The sequence below is a fragment of the Nelumbo lutea genome, chromosome 2 (genome assembly GCF_056320005.1).
Source record: "Nelumbo lutea isolate HS-2025 chromosome 2, American lotus-T2T, whole genome shotgun sequence".
NCBI lineage: Eukaryota > Viridiplantae > Streptophyta > Magnoliopsida > Proteales > Nelumbonaceae > Nelumbo > Nelumbo lutea.
In genome coordinates, this window is record NC_142685.1 from 17016103 (window position 1) to 17036871 (window position 20769).

At 36.8% G+C, this 20769-nt stretch overlaps 1 protein-coding gene across 1 annotated transcript in view; it reads right to left on the reverse strand.

Moving 5' to 3' along the window:
• Window positions 1-20769, reverse strand: part of LOC148868873 (RNA helicase, ATP-dependent, SK12/DOB1 protein) — a 50276-nt gene that overhangs the window by 26287 nt on the left and 3220 nt on the right. Inside the window, exons 7-17 of the mRNA XM_088971331.1 lie at window positions 20559-20666; window positions 18223-18324; window positions 13600-13800; window positions 13259-13369; window positions 11792-11859; window positions 11149-11518; window positions 10634-10789; window positions 10409-10519; window positions 9905-9958; window positions 7180-7437; window positions 2527-2636 (exon numbers count right to left, since the gene is read on the reverse strand). Of these exons, the coding sequence (XP_088827457.1) occupies window positions 2527-2636; window positions 7180-7437; window positions 9905-9958; window positions 10409-10519; window positions 10634-10789; window positions 11149-11518; window positions 11792-11859; window positions 13259-13369; window positions 13600-13800; window positions 18223-18324; window positions 20559-20666 (1649 nt within the window). The remainder of the gene's footprint in view (window positions 1-2526; window positions 2637-7179; window positions 7438-9904; window positions 9959-10408; window positions 10520-10633; window positions 10790-11148; window positions 11519-11791; window positions 11860-13258; window positions 13370-13599; window positions 13801-18222; window positions 18325-20558; window positions 20667-20769) is intronic.

Sequence of the window (20769 nt, forward strand, 5' to 3'; positions counted from 1 at the left end):
AAAGTTAAAAACAATTCATGTTTATCGTGTCTAATTTTCATATGATTAATATAAAATATTACATATCTGTCCAAATGTTTTCTACAAAGTTTCAATATTTTTCATATTTTTTGAATTTTTATTATTTAATTATGAGATCAAGGGTTGACAAATATAACCCAAAAGGTTGAATTGTTGACCCACCACCAAGAAAACAATTTCATTTTTGGATCGGATTTAAATTTTATATTTTATTTCCAACATCAATAAAAACAACTATTATTTATCACACTTTGTTTTATTTGATATGATTAATATAAAATATTTTTTGATACTTTATTATTAATATAAAATATTAGATAAGTGCCTAAATGTTTTTAAAATTTCTATATTATTACATAATGTTTTTGTGTTTTTATATTTTTTAATTTTTATTTAATTATGATATCAAGGGTTGACACATTTGACTCAAAAGGTTGAATTGTTGACCCGCCAACATCAATAAGAATTATTATTATTTATCACACTTGTTTTTCTTTAATATGATCAATATAAAACATTAGATGCGTGCCCAATTTTTCTATATTTTTTATTTTTTTGTATTTATTTCTATTTTTTATTCCATTATGACATCATGGATTGTCCATTTGACCTAGATGGTTGAATTGCTTATTGCCACAAAGATGGAACAAAAGTTCCACTTTTAGGTCAATTTTAAAAAGCATGCATTTTATGTTGTTGAAACTATTGGATATAGATTTAATTAATAAAATTTATTGGTGAAAAAAAATAACTTAAAACTTAGGATTTGATGAGTAAATGGGAGTTAATGACCTAAATATAAGATTTAATGAGAGGGAATTTAATGAGGAGAAATGTAGTAGTTCGAATTACATTTTGTGCCCTCACAATTAGAGAAGGACCAAATTCAAAAATAGGGGTATTCTTTTTTTTTTTTTGATAAATGAAAATAGGGGTATTCTAGTCAAGAGTATGATTCAATGAATGATAACGAGAGTTAATAATATAAGATTTAATGAGAGGGATTTGAGTGAGGAGAAAGCGGTTGTTCAAATTACACTTCTGTCCTTATGATTAAAGAGGGACCAAATTAAAAAATTGGGGTGTTTTAGTCAAACAAAAGTTCCACACTCTCATTCACACTTTTAATAGTAGTATATATTTAGGACTGCCTAGTTATGGAAGCTCCCTAAGGGTCATTACTAGTCCAACAAGGTTTGAGAATGGGCAGGTCACTAAACTTTAAAAAAGTCACGATAGTTTAATAGAAGGGGACTCCAAAGTTGTGGTGAGTAGGATGGAAAACAAAAGCCATGCACCATGGCAATACAGACATGCTAAAGGGAAATAAGACACTTAAATTTAAGTAATCCTCCCACTAAAAAAATGTAGTTTCTCTACCACATAGCCAAGTTTTTAATAAGCCTTTCCAGAGCAGGCTTCCATAAGTCAACAACCCTAGAGTTACTCCCCAAAGGGAGTCCTAAGTAGGCCATAGGTCATGATTTAGTATCACACCATAAAATGTCCAATATAGAAGAGTTAACTTTTCACTCCTCCATGTTTATCACTAAAATACAACTCGTGCTTATATTATTTCAAACTAGACATCCTTTCAAAATTTTGGAGCATTCCTAGAAGGTTACCAATTTACCCTCCATTTTCCCTTCACAAAATAAGATAACGTCATCTGCAAATTGAAGGTGGGTGACTATTACGTCTTGCCTTCCCACTCTCCAACCTTTGATCAAATTGTTTCTGTCTGCTATGTAATTAGTCTACTTAGCACATCTTCTACCAGGGTGAATAAAAAGGGGGAGAGTGGATCCCCTTGCCTCAAACCTCTCTTAGCTTGGAAGAATCTCTAGCTACCACACCACTGATGGGCATATATGTATTTTCACTTATTAATATGGGCATTTATGTATCCTTCTTTGATTGGAAATTGATAATTTTTATTAGTTCAGAAAATAAAGATTTAATGAGTGATAGGCAACTCTCAACTAGAGTCGATCCCCACAAACATCCTATGAGTACAAATTGGCCCAAAAGAATTGTTTCCTGGACACCCCTTGCTTCACAAAACAGTCTGCCAATGCATTGGCTAACCTCTCTTGCTAGCTTCATTTTTTCTTCTTTTTTTTTTTTTTTGATAGATATTCATTTTTTCTTCTTTGATAAGTCACAAGACATTTATATTAAAAGAGGAAAAAAAACTGAATACAACCTAAAGGCAGGTGTTAAGATAACACCCCCCAAACCCAATGATGACTTCAACTACCTAAAGGAAGGTGTTAGCTTCGTAATTTATGTCATTTCCCAGCATTCATGTATTTTTGCCTTTTTGTTATATTGAAATAAATTTGTGGAATGGGATCAATAAGTTCTCTTTCTCTCCCCCAAAACCTTTGGGTATCTCCATTCCTCCTAACCACATAACTGAAATTTCTTACCTAAAGAACAATTTGAACATTCAACAAAGAGTAAAGTAAACTTTGCAGAGAAATCAAGGTCTCCTCTACATACTCAATGGTTTTTGTAGGCTGAGCAAGCTTCACCATAAGAAGTCGTTGCTTTTCTGGAAGTTTCTTTTGAGCATGGAATTCAGCAAAGCTTCTCTTCAACATGTCTTCCACCTGCAAAGATGATCCCTCATCAGAAATTTATTTCAATCAGTCCAATAATTGGATTAAAAAAAACTCATATGCCCACATAATTATTAGCCATTGAAGTAGAAAACTGCAAGAAACCAATACATAATAAATGATCTAGAGTAATATGGAGACTAGGGGTGCATATCGGGTTGGCCAATTTGAAGAATTTCAACACAAGAAAACCGAAGTTGTCCACTTCCTGTCCACCTTTAGCTAGGAGAGGAAAATGAGGGATTTCTTATGGAAGCTAGGAGAGGAAAAAAAAGGACAGTTTAATAAAATGGGAACAGGTTTGTAGACCCAAGGAGCAAGGCAGGTTAGGGGTTGGGAATTTAGCAAAGAGAAATACAATTCTACTAGGAAAATGGTTGTGGAGGTTTCCCCATGAAGAAACAACGGCTAGGACGCAAAAGTAGCAGCTAATGCAGCTTCAAATTCTCCTAGAATGCAATCTCTGAAATCTCGCCTTTATTTACCAACTTCATCTGTCTTGATGTTGGGTGTGAGAATAAGATTTTATTCTGGGAAGACATTTGGCTTGGGAACCAACCACTTTGCTTGCAATTCCCTAACCTTTACTCTCTGTCAAACCTAAAGGCTGAAAACTATAGCTAGGGTTGCTGCACCCTCAGAAAGTGGGATCAGTTGGGACTTCAGGTTCAAAAGAGGCTTGAGAAACAATGAGTGTGATTCTCTCCTTGTCCTTTTGTCAAAATTGGAAATGATTAACCTGGGATCAAATAGCCTTGATAATAGAATTTGGCATCCAGCTTATGATGGCTTGTTTTCATGTGCTTTTTTCTTTAATGTGCTTACCCAATCGGACTTTGTGGGGATGAATTTCCCTATGAGAGAAATATGGTACAAACCAATTCCTCCTGAAGTACAAGTTCTTTGCTGGGAAATGTTCCTAGAGAAGGTATACACCTGTGATGTGCTACAAGAAAGAAGGCCAAATAGGAGTTGAACCTAAGAAAAGTGGTTTTTGAAGGTGACTCAGAGGTGGTGGTGAGATAGCTAAAGGAAGATGACTCTGGTATCTGGAACTACAGCAATGAAAAGAAAAAATTTAAGTGGCTGACTAGGGACATTGAGGTGAAATACAGTTGCGTAAAGAGAACTGCTAACTCACTTGCTGATGGGTTAGCCAAGCAAGGGATGAATAGGGGATCTTTCTTTTGGGCTCATTTCTAATTTTGTATCCTTTGTTTTGCTAAAATGGGGGAGTTAAGAAAGTTTATCTCCCCCTCTCTTGTAATTAAAGTTTCTTATTCTTAATAAAACTTTCCATTAATGATCAAAAATAAAAAAGAAATAAGGCCAAATACTTGCCTTTCTCCTCATGTATGTGTTCTTTGCAAGGCTTGTGGTGAAACCCTTTCTCAATTACTTTTCTTCTGCTCATTTGTTTATTGTATTTGGGACTATTTCTGTTCTCTCTTTGGTTGCAAATGGGTTCCCCCACAAGACATAGTGAGCCTTTTCAACTAAAATTTCCTAAGGCCACAGAAAAAAAAGGGGAAGATGTATCATGTATGTGAAGGTAGTATATGCAGCCTTGGTTTGGTCTATTTGGGAGGAAAGAAATCAAAGGATCTTCAATGAGAAAAGTAAATCCTTAGAGGAGTTGATTGAAGCCATTAAAATCAGATCAGTATATTGGGTTAAAACCTTAGAACTCTTCAAGAGTATTCCTACTGATAACCTCTTAAGAAATTGGAGAAAAGTGGCACTCTCAGAATCACATAGAAAAAATATAAGAATGGAGTGGAAACCACCAGGTTTAAATAAACTAAAGCTGGAATTTGAGGGTAATTCATTAGGTAATCCAGGAAAAGCAGGAATAGGGGGAGTTTGTCGAAACCAGTGTTTTAAAAGCGCAAGGGCCAATTTGCGCCTTTTTAAGCAAGGCGCAAAATTACAAAAAAAAAGTCAGAAAATTCAAAAAAATGCCAAAATAAAAAAAAATCAAAAAACAATATTAAACATAATGTTAATAAAAAATATAAACTTATATTTTAAAATAAATGTTTTAAAAAACCTATTATCTAAAATTAAATACATAAACATAACGTGTAAAGTGTATTCAAATGAAAATTTAAAAATAAAAGCAAACATATAAAGCATTTTCAAGCATGTAAAACCCACAATCTCTTTTTTTCCTTAATTGCATTGCTTCAAGTAGCTAATGTGATGTAAAACATATTGCATTCTTGATTCTATAAGTTGCCTTTGTACCACCCCCCTCAAGGCAAGCCCGAACAAATCTATGTTAGGGTCTGAAATTCTTATTTCTCACATAAAAAATAATGATTTTATAACTTTCATTGCCTTTTAAGAATATACTTTATTGCAATGAATGAATGAACAACATTAGCAAATAGGGGGTTCTCGAAGGAGGGAGGTCTAGGTATAGGGAATATAAGGAAGAGGAATTTAGCCTTATTAGGGATATGGTTGTGGAGATTCTCTTTGGAAAAAGAAAAGTTGTGGGTTAAGATAGTGGATAGTATTCATGAACTTGCAGAGAATGGATGGGACTCTGGTATTCTGGCAAGGACTACAAGGGCATCTCCTTGGAAAGCAATCCAAGCTATTCTGCCTCTTTTTCTCCCCTGGATCAGGTATATGACTTGCACTCTAGCCAGCTTATTAAATTTTAAAAACAAGTTTGGGTTGGGGATTCTCCTTTAAAGGAACAGTTCCCAACTTTATTTGTCATCTCTACTTTCAAGGATGAACCAGTTTATACTTTCCTTGCACCTTCTGAGTCCTCTTTGAGGTTTGGTTGGAATTTGGGACTAAGAAGAGAAATCAGAGACACATAATTGGATAGTACCTTATCACTCCTTTCCATCCTTGGAGTGTTCCTGGAACCAACAAAGGTAGACAACAGAATTTGGACTCGCTCTCCTTTAGGCACCTTCTCTTGTGCCTCCTTTTTTCAAGCCTTAACACAACACCAGCTGCTCCTTTTGGTCTATCCTTTCTTGTTAGGGAGGTGTTGTCTCAACCTATTCCTCTGAATGTGGGAAGCTTCTGTTGGGAAGCCTTCTTGGAAAGAGTTGACACAGGAGATCTTCTTCAAAGAAAAACGCCCAATAGATGTTTCTCTCCTCATCGGTGTGTCCTCTGCAAAGCCGCTGGTGAGTCTGGGTTTTACTTACTAATTTCTTGTCAATTTGCTAACTTTATTTGGGAATGGTTAACTTCTTTATTTGGGTGTAGGTGGAATTCTCCCACAGATGTGCAAAGCTTGTTTACTTCCTCCCCTTCTAGCTGGCCAACTAAAAGAGCAAAAATTACGTGGAGATGTGTTAGGGCCGCAATGTTTTGGTCTATTTGGGAAGAAAGAAACTTGAGAATCTTCTCAGAAAAGGAAAGAAGTGTGGAAGCAATGATAGAAGTGATTCATGCAAGGAAATTGCAGATTCAGCCCCAGCCATGAGGGTCTCAAGTTCTATTTGGACCCCTCCACCTATTGGCTTTACCAAGCTGAACTTTGATGGCAGCAATATAGGCAATCCTGGGCCCTCCGGAAGAGGAGGAGTCTTGAGGGTTGAAAGAGGGATTGTGATGGCTATGTTTTCTGGCCCAATTGGAATAGGGGACTCATTGAGGGCTGAGATTTTACCAGCTCTGGAAGGGATTCAAAGGGCTAAGGACTTGAACATAAACAAGCTAATCTTAGAAGGAGACTTTGAAACTGTAGTGAATTGGTTAAAAGGAGAAAACTCAACACTATGGAGCCACAGCAATGAAAAGAGGCAATTCAAGTGGCTGGTGCGGGAGATGGAAGTTAAGACACGTTGGGTTAAAAGATCGGCTAATTCCCTAGCTGACGGTTTAGCTAAACAAGGGGCAGAAGGGATTCACTGTTTTGGGCTAAGCTGTAACTATAGTGTTTTTTCGTTCTTTCTTTTTTTTCCTTTTCTTGAGGTTCTTTGCTGCTCTTGGAAGATAAGTGTGTTTGTCTTCCTCTTGTAAATCTTCTATTGATGATTTAATGAAAGTGTTATTGATCAAAAAAAATGAAAAGAGGAAATACAACTGGCTGACAAAAGATATGGAAGTTCGATGCACTTGGATAAAGAGAAGTGCAAACTCTTTTGCAGGTGGATTAGCTAGACAAGGGGTGAATAGGAGCTCCATTTTTTGGGCTAAACTGTAATTTTTTAGGTTTTTTGGCTTTAGTGGCATTTGTAGGGAGTTGAGTTACTTTAGCTCCCATTGAATTTTTTTAGCATTTAATCAAATAATGAAATCTCTGTTATTGATCCAAAAAAAGAGTTAAACTCTCCAAACAAGTACAGGTTTCCAAACACTGGATATGACCATTTTTTTATTTGAAAAGCTGTATGTAATTCAACACCTGATACTTGGTGTATGTTATTTACAAGTGATATTATGAGAAGGAACTATGAACATTAGATATATGATATAGAGTAGAAAGTGCATCAAATATATAAAGCACATCTGCTGGAAGTAACTTTTCTGAGTTTGAAAAATTAAATTACAGAAGTACCTTCAACTCTTCAACACGAAGGAGATGCAGGATCATTGTGTAGGTGAGCCGAAATTGAGATTCAAGCCTTGTTGCACTTCCCACTGTTACATGTCTCAAGTCCCTCTCCTCTGGGATTTCATCACGACACATTATAACTACTGTACCAATTTTATCAAGTCCTCTCCGTCCAGCACGGCCAGCCATTTGAGTGTATTCCCCAGGAAGTAATTGTCTAAATTCCTTGCCATCAAACTTCCTTAAAGTGTCAAAAACAACCTGAAAGAAAATCGAAATACATGTTTATGTGGAAAAGGAGGATGAAATTTGTGAAACTGATGCTTTAAAACTTTGTGGTCACAAAATTAGAGACTTTCCAACACTTCTGAGCTAATAACTTACAAAGGAATGAGCAGCAAATGGCCTCCTCTTCTGCAAGAACAGTGCAGACACCTATGTGCCCCCCTCCCCAAACCCCCCAAGAAGGATGGATTAAACTGAACTTTGGCTGTGTCCAACTTGGGAAAAGCAGGACCATCTAGGCTAGAGTAGGGGGGGGGGGGGGGGGGGGGGGGGGGCAGTTAGAAACATTAAGGGGAATATCTTGGAAGTATACTTCGGACAAGTGGGAACTGGGGATTCTACAAGGGCTGAAAATCAGTGAATTTCAAAAAACATCCTAATGGAGGGGGATTTCAAGTGGTAATAGGGTAGTTGAAGAATGATGAAGAAAGAGCATGGCATTTCAGGCATATGAAAAGGGAAATTAAAAAAAAAATGGCTGCTGAACTGAGAAACACATGTTCATGGACCCCACCCTCCCCCCAATTCAGAAATCAACTTGGTGGACGAACTTGCCAAGACAGGGGCAAGTCAAATGAAATGTTTGTTGGTAAATTTCACAAGTCTTATGTTTTGACATGAATATGATGTGTTAGAGAACCACTAGACCTCTAAATCTGGAAAAATGAGCACACATGTATGTATCTTTGCATGTATATATCTATAGATGTTATGCAACCATACGCAATGTTTCAGTTACCAAATGATAAAAGAAGGATAAATATGGAGGGTGATATATAATAAGGTGAGCCCCTGCTACACTCAGTCAGGTAGAAGGTGCTTATACAGACCAAGAAGCTTAACTCATTATGGTTTTCACTTACCTGTTCCAGAGACTTGGACTACTCCTTCGATGCAAGTAGAAGAGCAGGGGTACTTGTAGATGGTAATTGGTTGGATAGCTACTGGCCCTATAGATCATTGTGGTCCTCCTCTACTCAGGTCCCTTGGGGATTGGGAACTCTACAAGAGCAGAATTGCTAGCTGCATCCAGGGTGTACAGCCAGAAGTTCAGCTAGGTGTGCAACAACTACTAATAGAAGGGGATCCCAAGGTGGTAGTGGCCTGGCTACAGAACCCTGAGTCTATTGTGTGGAGCTTTAAAAATAAAATTAAAAAATTTTAAGTGGCTGATAAGGAGCCTGGCTGTTAATATTACATGGGTGAGGAGATCAGCAAATGCTTTGGCTGACTGTCTAGCAAAGCAAGGGGCAAACAGGGAACAATTGTATTGGGCTCATTTGTACTCTGAATTTGTTTTTCTGTTTTCTGTTTCTTCGTGTTCTTTGGAGAGGATGCAGCTCGCACTTCTTAACGGGAAGTTTGTATTTCCAACTATTTCCTTAATGAAATCTTAAATTATTTATCCAAAAAAAAAAGAACTGGGCCTCCAAAGTAACGGCTTTTTCTTCTGGATTCCTAGTTCAGCTAACTGTCCAGTCAATAGTTCGGTGGTGAAGAATGTGCATGTGTGTGTGTGTTTTGATTCATTCGGTTTTGTTTTTGTTTTTTTTTTCCTTTTTGTCTTAGGGTGATTTCATCGATAGGGTGCCTTTTGGTTGTATTTTTTCTCTATTCTTAATAAAGTCTTATTATCAATATACAAGTTGCAACACTGCATTATAGAAACCATTATGCACATTATAGTCACAACACTAGGTGTCCAACCTTGCATCCGATGCATATCACACACTTGTGGTGTCAAAATGAGTCTAACAGAGTCACACAAGCACATTATAAATCCCTAAGGCTCTGTTTGCTTGCAATGCAGATGAAATGTGAACTGGTGTAAATGCATGGAAGAGCAAATGGACTGATTGTAAACTCTGGTTTATGTTTCCTTCAGGTTTCACTTTCTTTGGTTTGTTTATGACTTTTAAGAGTAAAATGAAAAGTAAAATGACGTGGTCCCCACTTTATAATGAATGAAAATTAAGGCAGGAGAGTTGTTCGTTTGGGAGTAAAATACAGAAAAAATTTGACATGATACCCACTTTACATGAGAATCAGGTGAGACTGCAAATCATATAGACAAATCAGATGCAAATATAACCAGGTGTAAATTTTGCATCCAGTTCAAATTTGCACTGCAAACAAAGAGAAGGGAAAGGGAAAATCTCCCATTATCATAGCATATCCTCTATAAACATATACAATCAACAAATAACAAAGTTTTAAGTTCACTTCTTTCATAAGCCATTCTGTTACTTACAGCTTACTTTTTCTAAAAGGTAGTAGAGCTAATTGTGCTGTTGTAAAAACCTGCCTATTGGCCAATCAGAAGTTTGAGAACCAAATCGGTATGCAAATTAGGAATGATGAAGAGTAAATTTACAAAAGAAACCAGAATAAACAAAATCAGAAAGAAAACTTACAACCATAGCATCTAGAATAAAGGACTTACTGTTCTTGCTGGGGCATTAACACCCATTGCAAATGTCTCTGTTGAAAATAGCACCTATATTGGGAACAAAAGTATTTAAGTATTCCACCAAAGACCTCTAGTAAAAATGACGAGTTGCATGTCAAATCAAATTAATGAAGCTAGAGAAATAACAAATTTAAGGATTAAACTTGATGCACCAATAGAAGAGAAACATTTATGTTATTGGACTCTATTCAACCTCTTCGGTAGATAGTGACCATCTTAACATTACAAGAAGAGCAAATAGGAAATATCAAATTCTTAAACCAATGGAAAGCATACATAGATAAAGAAAAGGGTCATCCCAACGATGGCCACCAGCTATCTGTCTTGGGAAGGATAAACTGGATATGGACCCAATCATTGGCATTTTTAGCACAAAGTGGCCACTCTCAGACTTGAACCCACATTCTCATGATTGTCAGTCTGAGGTTTTACCATTACACCAAGCAATGGCCCCTATACATATGTAAAATCTATTACCTTGATCACACCACGGCAGAAAAGCATTTCAACAACTTCTTTAACAATTGGAAGTAACCCTGCATGGTGCACGCCAATTCCTCTACGGAGAAGATTTTGGACTCTGACAACCTATAGAATACATTCACATGGATGTTACTCCTGCAGTTGATTGAAATTGATGAGCATTTTGTTTTTAATTTTTTTTCAGGGGTGTTGAGGGAGGGAATATGTGCACTAGAAAACCTGAGGAAGATTCCTGTCAGACCCCTTCAAGCGTGAAAATGCTTTATCACAAAAAACACGAATTTCGCTTTTCTCAGAACTACTCGTTAGGTCTGTTCCAGTCATATTATCTGCTGATTTATCACATCGATTCTTTGAAAAACAAAAAATAACCACCTGGAACAGCAAAAGAAATAAGAATGACAATTTATCACATGGTAAAATTTTGGTAACTAGTAAGATTTGTAATGAAATCAAAAGACATATTGATCAAGCATTCTGACACTGATTACAGGCTTTATTCCTGCCACATTATTTGGATTCACCAAAACTAAGTGGTTAGCATATACTTTTAATTAAAAACACACAAAACAGGAAAAAAGGCTCATTTGATCTCACAAGCATGCAGGATTGTTACGATTGTATTAACCTACACGTGAGATAATATCCACACACGACATCAAGAATACCATATAGCATACTTTAAGTGAAGATAACAAGGAAAATGCATCTATTGCACGATAGAAGATTCTTACAGGTAAAAGGGACTTTTTTAAAAGTTTGTTCACAAGCAACAGCCACAGAGAAGCTTCCGATCTTCTTGACCCCCAATTGTTCTGGTTCACTCCAGACCCTGAAAAATTGCCTCCACTATGGGCTCCAGAATGCTTTTGTTGTTTGCCACGACTATGATTTTCACGTTGCTGGACTCGAGCTCCACCATGGGGTGCTGCAGACCCCAAATATGTTCCAGAACCACCTCCAACTGCACTTGAGTTTTTTTTCTTGTACGCATCTTTAGCAGCTTTCAATCCCTGAGGTACAAAGGTTTCATTCTCACATATATTGTACAGTTCTCCGGAATAGAATAGGCAGTGCTCCAAAGGAACAGGTCTTTTAGAGGTCCTGATAGGGAGTACATACAAGAAAGCAGAAAAGAGAATTTCATAAATCAAATTGACCAAGATACCATAAAGATTTCTTTCTAAAATACTTGATGAAATATTTTTCTCAAAAAAAAAAAAAGATTTCTTTCTAAAATATGCTTCACTTGAACACAAAAGCAGCAAGATATAAGCCCTCAAGAAAATGCAATGCTTAATCAACCTATAAGATTATAACCCTTCTATACTTTAAGGAAGCAAAAATCACTTAAAAACCTACTGATTTACTACTTACCAAATAACACGGATTTTCTTTTGCTTTGTCCGACCAATCCAATCAGCAAATTCCATTGTGTTTGGCACCTACACAATGCTACTGAACAATTAAGTTCATGTGCAAATGCAATCACCTTACCTCAGTAAAAGAAAACAGAATGTGTGAATTTAGCAATTTCTGCATTTATTAGCACTCACTAGAAAGTAAGTTTTCTTAATAATGAGTTCAGTATCAAGTTCTAAATATTTTGGAAAATTAAGTATTATGACTTAGATATTCCAGGCAATATCTACTTTTCAAAGCCCAAATATAACCCTGGTTGATACCAATCAACATAAAAAGAGATCTGAGCATGTTAGCTGGGTTCTTTTGTGAAAACCAGGTGGAGTTGAAACATGATCAGTGCATATTCAAATGAAGTTAAAATTAGCAACCAAAAATTTTGAGGGAAAAACTTGAGAAAGTGAGGATATGTGAAGATACCAAGACAAGAATTGCAGCCCTAAGAATATGGATTTTACCCCCAAAAAACAGGAAAGAGGGAAAAAGAATTACAATATGATTTATCAAAAAAAAAAGAATTACAATACGTAGCAGAAAAATGACCACCAGAATCTTAGCCCAAGTAGCATAGATGTATTTATTCAACGGTCCAAGTGGCCTATACTTGGGGCTCTTTGTTCCCATTAATGGAACAGGCTTTCTTTGCTTTCTAGCCAAGTTGATAGACAACCCTTCCATCCCCAAAATCTTTGTTGCAACTGTCTCAATTCATCATAGTAGACAAGTAGTTGTTCTAGAGAACCTTCCAAAAGATTGGAACAGAACAATATTAGGATGGTTATAGTTTAGGCATGTTTTCATAATATATTTTTATTATATAGTTAAATATGAAGAAGGAATAACAGTGAGTTTTGTTCGCATGTTCTGCAAACTACCTGAATTAACAAACAACTCATGACTACCTGAGCTGACTACAAAATAATCCATTAGAAGTATAAAGATCAATGTTGCAAGGACATGGACATGGGGGTCAAAAACGAACACATGTCCAAGAATCTGACTCAGCAAGATGAGAAAACATGGACTTGTGGATACATGTAGGAAAAAGTACATACTATTAAAAGTCTTTTTCTCTTTTTTGAAATTTGTATACCTGCAAAAGGGGGTCTAAACTAAGTAATGTTTGATAAAAAAAATCATTCATAATATACATTATCTGTTCACTTACATCAAATAAGCTAGAAGATAAAAAAAAAAAAGAAATGATATGTAGAAGTGTCCTCAATAATCTGTGGAGTGCTAGACTCTGAAGTGTGTTGTCTGACAAAAGCTCGTTATCCATTTAGAAGGGTCTACGCAACATAAATAAGCTAAACAAACTAGTGGTCCAAAATCATCAAAAAAGACACCATCATTAACAGAACCTAGCCAGGAAGTAATGCTAGTCAAAAGTATAAATACCAAAAAAACTGCAGTACATACCGTGGCAGAAAGAAGAACAATATTTACATGTCTTGGGAGCATGATAATAACCTCTTCCCAGACAACACCTCTTTCCACATCATTGACATAGTGCACTTCATCAAATATAACCTATCTCTCAAGGAAAGAAAATAAAAGGAAAACCAGAAAGCCAAACGTCATTCCAGAATATGGCAAATAAATGGAACTACAAGAGTTTTGTCTACAAAAGTCACCATTTGTTATTTCCCACCAATGAAAAAGATCAGTGAAGTTACTAAGGGGGGGGGGGGGGGGGGGGAGGAGAGAGAGAAAGAGAGAGAAGCAATATAGTAAGATATAAAAAATAATAAAGCCCTTACCCATTCAATATCACGTATAATATCAGCACCTCTGTAGAGCATTGACCTCAATATTTCAGTTGTCATGATAAGACAAGATGCCTCAGGCCTCAAGCTAACATCCCCAGTAAGAAGACCAACATCAAATTTCCCACAGAAATCCCTGTATTTCTGGTTGCTTATAGTCTTTATTGGAGCAGTGTACACAGCCCGGGTGCAATGCTGCATAAGGTAAGTACCACTTTCAAATAATTAGCTTCACTAACATGGAAAAATAAAATTCAAGAAAATAGAATGTACAAATCCATTTGCTATCTGTGTATGTAATAGCCTAAAGCTCAGGGACAAAAAAAATATGTACGGTATTGAAAAGAGAATGTTGAGAAATAAGTTGTATTGGGATATTTCATTACCAGATCAAAAGTATCTCTTGTACCTTTTATATAGGGGATCCAACATGATTAAGTTTAAGGCTCTATTTGTTTGCAGTGCAAATTTTGCACCTGGTTAAGTTTTGTACACATTTGTGTCTATGGCCATCTTTATCACTAGAATTTTTTATCCGTAACTGTAAATCCAATTAAATGTTTAAAGATAAGTGATTACAAGTACAAGGAGCAATTGGAGATAAAGCATCTCACCTCCAAATCACATTAGCCCCAAGTATACAATTGAACCCAAAACATTTGATCCCTCACCACCCCTTGTTTTGCTAAGGAACCAGCCATGCTGTTAGCCAACATTTGCACCCTTTGAACTTTTACATCCATGCCCCTGGTTAACCATTTAAACTTTTTTCAAATCATTTTTGTACATCTATATATCATTTCCCATGTTTAGAAGCCAATTAATCAACTCTCAAATGGCCATGTTTAGTAAACAAAAGACCCCTTCTAGGGTGGTTCTTCAAGTATCTAAGCACTATCTCTACATCTACAAGGTGTGGTGTTTTGGGGGTATGAATATACTATCTAAGAAATCCAACGGCATAGGCAACATTTGGACAAGTCATGGAGAGATAAAACAGCCACCTAATAAGCCTTTAGAATTGTTTCACATCTACAAGTGCTTCTCCCTCATCATTCCCAAGTTTGTGATTTTGTTCTATGGAAGTATCAACCAATTTAGCCCCCAACTTTCCAATATCTTGTAGGAGGTCAAGAACATACTTTCTTTGAGAAAAGAAGATGTCCTTCTTTGAGAGCAACTTCAATTTCGAGGAAATATCGAAGAGGACCAAATCTTTCACTTCAAAGTTGGAGGCTAAGAACTCTTTCCCCCTTTTAAACCTTGACTCCATAGTTGTCAAGGCAACACCTAGGCACCCCTAGGCGGCAAGGCGCCCTTTGAGGCTCACCTCACCTAATCACCAAGCAGTTTTCTACTTCCTACTATAAAATACTTTTTTATTCATTCTTTTTGAGATTATAATTATAAAATAGACATTATTAAACTAAAATAATCATTATGTGTGTTTATATACTAATTTATTTGTATTATTTTCTTATTTATTAGGGTTTAATCAACACAAACATTGCTAAATTCTGTATCGAACCCTCAAAGACTTAAAAACCTCAACCAATAAGTAAGGAAGAACTTAAAATTTTATCTAATCAAGTACATTTTCCTCTTCCATATATTCTTTTTCTACTTCTTCTTCCTACTACTACTACTACTACTACTACTACTACTACCAATACTTTTTATTTTCTTCTTTTCCTATAACAAAAATAAGGGTTCAGCCCCTATATTTTTTGAATTTTATTTTCCTTCTTCCTTTTCTTCTCATGAATATGTTGATTTTCTATACTTTAATATGAAATTTATACTTTTCTTATGAAAATCATGAATAATTATTAAAGAAATATGGTTATGGTACCTAGGAAACTACCCTGGGATCTATGTTTTTAACATAAAAAAATCCATGCCAAGGCGACGCCTAGGCGCCCGCCTAGGCAACTAGGCGACAAGGCGCCCCCCAATCGCCTAGCCTCGCCTTCGCGCCTTGAAAACTATGCTTGACTCCCAATTGCCAATAACAACAATGTTGTCAACATACATAATAAGAGCTGTAATTTTTTCTTCCTCCCTCTTTATGAACAAGGTGTGATCTAATTGACTGTCTAAACCCCATTTGCTGAACCACCTTATTAAACCTATTGAACCATGCCGTGGGAGATTATTTCAGTCCATACAATGACTTTTTTAGCCAGCATACCTTATGCTCACTACCCTTAACCTGAAAATCCGATGATAGGATCATGTATACCTCTTTCTCCTCCAAGTCTCCATTGAGTAAAGTGTTTTTTATATCTAGTTGAGGAAGACTCCAATCAAGATTTGCTATCAAATAGAGAAGACGCCATTGAGTTCATCTTTGCTACAGGAGTAAAGCTCTCAACATACCAACCCAACTCCATAAACCTGTGTGAGGCCTTTTGCAACCAGTCTTGCCTTGTATCTTTCAACAGATCCATCAACCTGATGCTTCACTAAAAATACACATTTACACCCTACTAGTTCTTTACCCCCAAGGAGACCCAGAAATTCCTAGGTTTTGATTTTATGAAGAGCATTCTTTTCTTCCCTCATAGCATTTGTCTGCTTAGGCACAGTCAAGGCTTCAACAACATTCTTGAGAATAGGGGCATTAAAGATAATGAACAAGAAGGCACAAAAAGAAGGTAAAAATTTTGCATAAAAGGTGAAGTTAACAATGGGATATTTGGTAGTACATGTATAGACACCTTTACACTTTGTAATAGGAAGGTCAAGATAATTCAAAGTATCATAAGTATCAACAGGATCAAGCATACTTGACTTGAAGGGGAATGTACTACCTCCAGATTTTCCTCCGAGGAGTTTGGTGGTGTCAATTGCATGGCTTTCGATCCCTCCACACCTCAATGTTTTAAAAGGCATGGGAGGCGTACGCCTAGAGGCACGCCTCCAGGTGGGATATTTGGTAGTACATGTATAGACACCTTTACACTTCGTAATAGGAAGGTCAAGATCATTCAAAGTATCAGAAGTATCAACAAGATCAAGCATACTTGACTGGAAGGGGCATGTACTACCTCCAAATTTTCCTCCAAGGAGTTTGGTGGTGTCAATTGCATGGCTTTCGATCCCTCCACACTTTTTGAACCAGTGTCTTAAAAGGCATGGGAGGCATACGCCTGGAGGCACGCCTCCAGAGCAAGGCACTCCCAAAACGCCCTGAGGCATATGCCAGAGGCACTAACACCTCTAAGGCATATGCCTCATGCGCTTTTTTCATGAGGCGTAAAGGCATTCGCCTCATGCACACCTCATATAAAAAGACTAAAAAAAGGAAAAAAGAAAAAAATGGAAGGAAAGAAAAGGAAAAGAAAGGGAAGGGAAAGAAAAAGAAAGAAAGAAAAGAAAAAAAGAGAGAGAATAGCAAAGGGAAGGGAAGAAAAGATAAGGGGAAAGAAAGTAGTCTACTCGCTTGCTCGCCTCCACTTCGACAAGACCCCCCCCCCATTTCAAATAGTGTTATGCATCTTTGTGCTTCTTAATATAAAATACCTTTATTAAAAATAAAGAAAAAATGAGATCCCCATCTCCCTCTTCTTCCTCCTCCCCTTCGTCCTCCTTCCTCCTGACCCCCTCCTCTTAAGGAGGCTTACACCTCTTACGTTCTGAACTACACCTCACGCCTCTAGGTAGTGGAACGCCTCGCATCACACCTCCATGTTTTAAAACATTGTTCTGAACTTGGCTGATCCATACGGCGTCATTTATGTGAGAACACGTGAAAAGGAGCATGAAGGATGGCAAGGGGATCTACCTCTCCTCCACACTGTCACACTTCTCCCCCTAGAGAGAGGTATGGAAGTAGAATTGACTCTCAAAGAAGAAAACATCCATGGAAACAAAGAATTTCTTGGAGACAACATCAAAACACTAATAACCCTTTTGGGTAGAAAGATAGCCCAAAAAGACACAAGTGATAGACCTTGGATCCAAGGGGTAGATCACGAACAAAACATTGGAAGCCAAACACATGTAATGGGATAGAGAACAAAGGAGACTTGAGGGAAGAGGTTGGTGAGAGGCCTTAGTTTATAAGGCAGCATCCACCCAGAATCTCTTTGGGACATTCATATGAATCATTAGACCTTGAAGTTACCTCCAATAAAGTTGTTTCTCTAAACAACATTGTTCTGCTGAGGGGCATGGTTTTCAAAACCGGACCGGATGGTCAAACCCGAAAAATCGGGAACTGGTCACCTGACCGGTTCCGTTTTACCCCAAAACCACTTTTTGACCAAAAACCTTTGATTTGGTCAGCGAACCACTGGCCCGGGCAATCAAGCTGTCAAACTGTCGACCCAAACAACAGTTTTTGGCCATTTTTTGCTTTTTTAAAATTTTTTCTATCAAAGCGGGCCATTCGTTCGGACCGTTCAACCCAGGAACTGGACCCTAGAATGGTTCCCTATCCAGTCCGATTTTAAAAACCTTGCTAAGGGGTTCTAGAACATGAACTTATAGCAATTGAGCCACATGAAGCAAAAACTCGTTTAAGTTGCCTTTGAAAAAAATATATATTCTGCATAGAAACAAACAAAAGACTTACATTAAGCACATTAAGGAGTTAAAGAAAGAAAGACATACCTTTGTTGCCAAAGCAAATGCATATTCTGCAACAACTGTTTTTCCGGCTGATGTATGAGCTGCTACAAAAACAGAATCCCCCTTTTCAAGATAGTATATAGCCTACAAGTAAAACAGAATGGTGAGGAGAAAATAAATTTATGATACATGTTCTCTGCTATATAAGAGAGCTGAAAGCAAGGAGAGGAGAGAAGAAAAGGTTTAGAGAGCCAAAACTAGTGGCACCCACACAATCTTACGCAAATAGGGTGAACATAATAAATACCCCTACACCTAAGAATATGAATTAACTAACAATACCCATAATGCAGGCTGCTAAGTCACTTTTTTTAATTGGTAACAATAACTTTTATTAAGATGTATAAAAGAATAGTGAGTTAATTACAGATGGTACATAGAATACCAAGCATTCTCCTAGTCAGGCTGGCATCCATTCCCTCCATGTATACTCCAAAATATTATGTTAATTAGATTAAAATTCTCTATATTATCATGAGGGAGATTCCTGTAATCAATATCTAAAGTCAGTAGGAAGTACAACTGTTGTAAATAACCATAAGCAAAAAATCACCTCTTCACAATAAATAGGATAATAACAACGGTGATGATAAAAGTATTCCTGATTCTCCATCAGTCCATCCCATCAACCAAAGGTGCTTATTCATGCAACAACACAAAATAGAGTTTTGATGCCCCTATCACATGTTTTTGAATTTTTGATAGAGCAGAACAGTAGGACTGGATTCATGATTCATCTAACCAACCTCAAATGGTTGGGATTAAGTCTGAGTTGACTTGGGTTGTATATATTACATTGGATGAAAAACGAGAAAGAATTAAATAAAAAAGAAAAAGCATAGAAAATCAAAAGGTGTTCGAATAACAGCTTGTGTAGATACTGATAAAAAATAACACCTTTGTGTTCTTTTGGAATGAAATAATACCAAAAAAATACAAAATAGAATTCTTAACATCTATGCAGTCAATGGCTTTGACTCAAAGCCTTTGGCGATAAGGGCTCCCGAGGCCGAGGAAACGAATAAAGCAAAGAATAATGGATGACAACATGATATATGTTAATCAATGCAGTCAAGTTCTGCAAGATTTAAAAAAAAAAAAAAAAAAAAAAAAAGTTAAAAACTAAACTATTTTTGAGAAGGGTGAGGAGGTAGCCAAATAATGGGTGACAATATGATTTATTAAGCTTATTCCCTTTTACTAGTTAATGGTACTCCAAGGTATTTTTGTAGCTTTGGAAGTCTTCATCAAGTCCAACCTCAAAAGAAGTAGACAGAATGTCTTCTTCTTTCCTTTTTTTGGGCAACTGTACATTTATGGTCTACAAGTGACTTTCTTTTCTTAGCCCCCTTGTAAATGTAGAATTATACAAGATACCCCAAAAAATTACCAAATCATAAATTCACCCTAACATCCTCCAACACTCTACCCTTCCTCTAGGGACCAAATGCCCCTTTAAATCACAATGGCTGTCAAAGCACTTCGAGAAAAGATTAATCTAATGGGGAAAAGCTACATTTCTCATTTAGTAATCAGTAGACCTATTTTCCTCTTAGTCTTCTCGATCCTATTCTCGTGTGCATTGAGATTAAGAGAGATTCCCTTAGGAACTGATAATGATGAACTTAGAAATACTAGCCAAAAATGTGCTCAAGCATTGAGAAAATAGTTGAATAGCTCATTCAAGTGGGTTCCAAGGCCTGCATATGACTTGCCCGATGCCTTGGCTAAATCAGGGGGTATGAGGGATTGTCTCCTTTGGGGTACAGCTGGGCCAGGGTCGAATGTGCTCTGTTCCTAAATATCAAACCACTGCTTTGGTATACCTTGTACTTTCCCCTCCTACTCATTTCTGGGTAGGAGGGAGTTTTTCCTCTATCAATATAATTTACTATTGTTGATGAAAAAAAAAAGTGATGCCAATAGAAGAACCAACCAAGAAAAATGACCAGGAAAGTTAGAGCTCTGTAATAAGGATCACAAGAAAAAGAACATGGAAATGCAAATCCATTATCATCATGTTCATCCATGCCTTATCCCAACTATATGGGGTTGGGCTACATGAATCATGTTTCGCCAATCCATATCATCAAGGAGTGAAGAAGCATTGCCTAAAAGGTTTAATAAATAAAATTTCAATAACCTAGTTGGTCGCAGTTCATAAAAACATGTTATATATGACAACATAAGCTAAGTTTCTTCTTCCACCAGATATCATGGTTACAACTAGTTTTTGACCACCATGTCCAGCCATAGTAATTTACCACTGACAAGAGATAGTACATTTAGATGTGTATCAAGAGTAAAAAAAAGAGTACCTCCTTTTGAAATTTATCCAACTCAAAAGGAAAATCAAGGGCCAAGTCAGGAACAAGTTCATAAAAATGATCTATAATCTCTTCACTCCCTCCACTAACAGCCCAAGCCTGCAATCAAGAAAGGGAGGAAACACATAACAACCAAAGCATAGTCAACAATAAGATGTGCAAGTTCTTTGAAGATATAAAAATAACAAGAAAAAGTAGATTA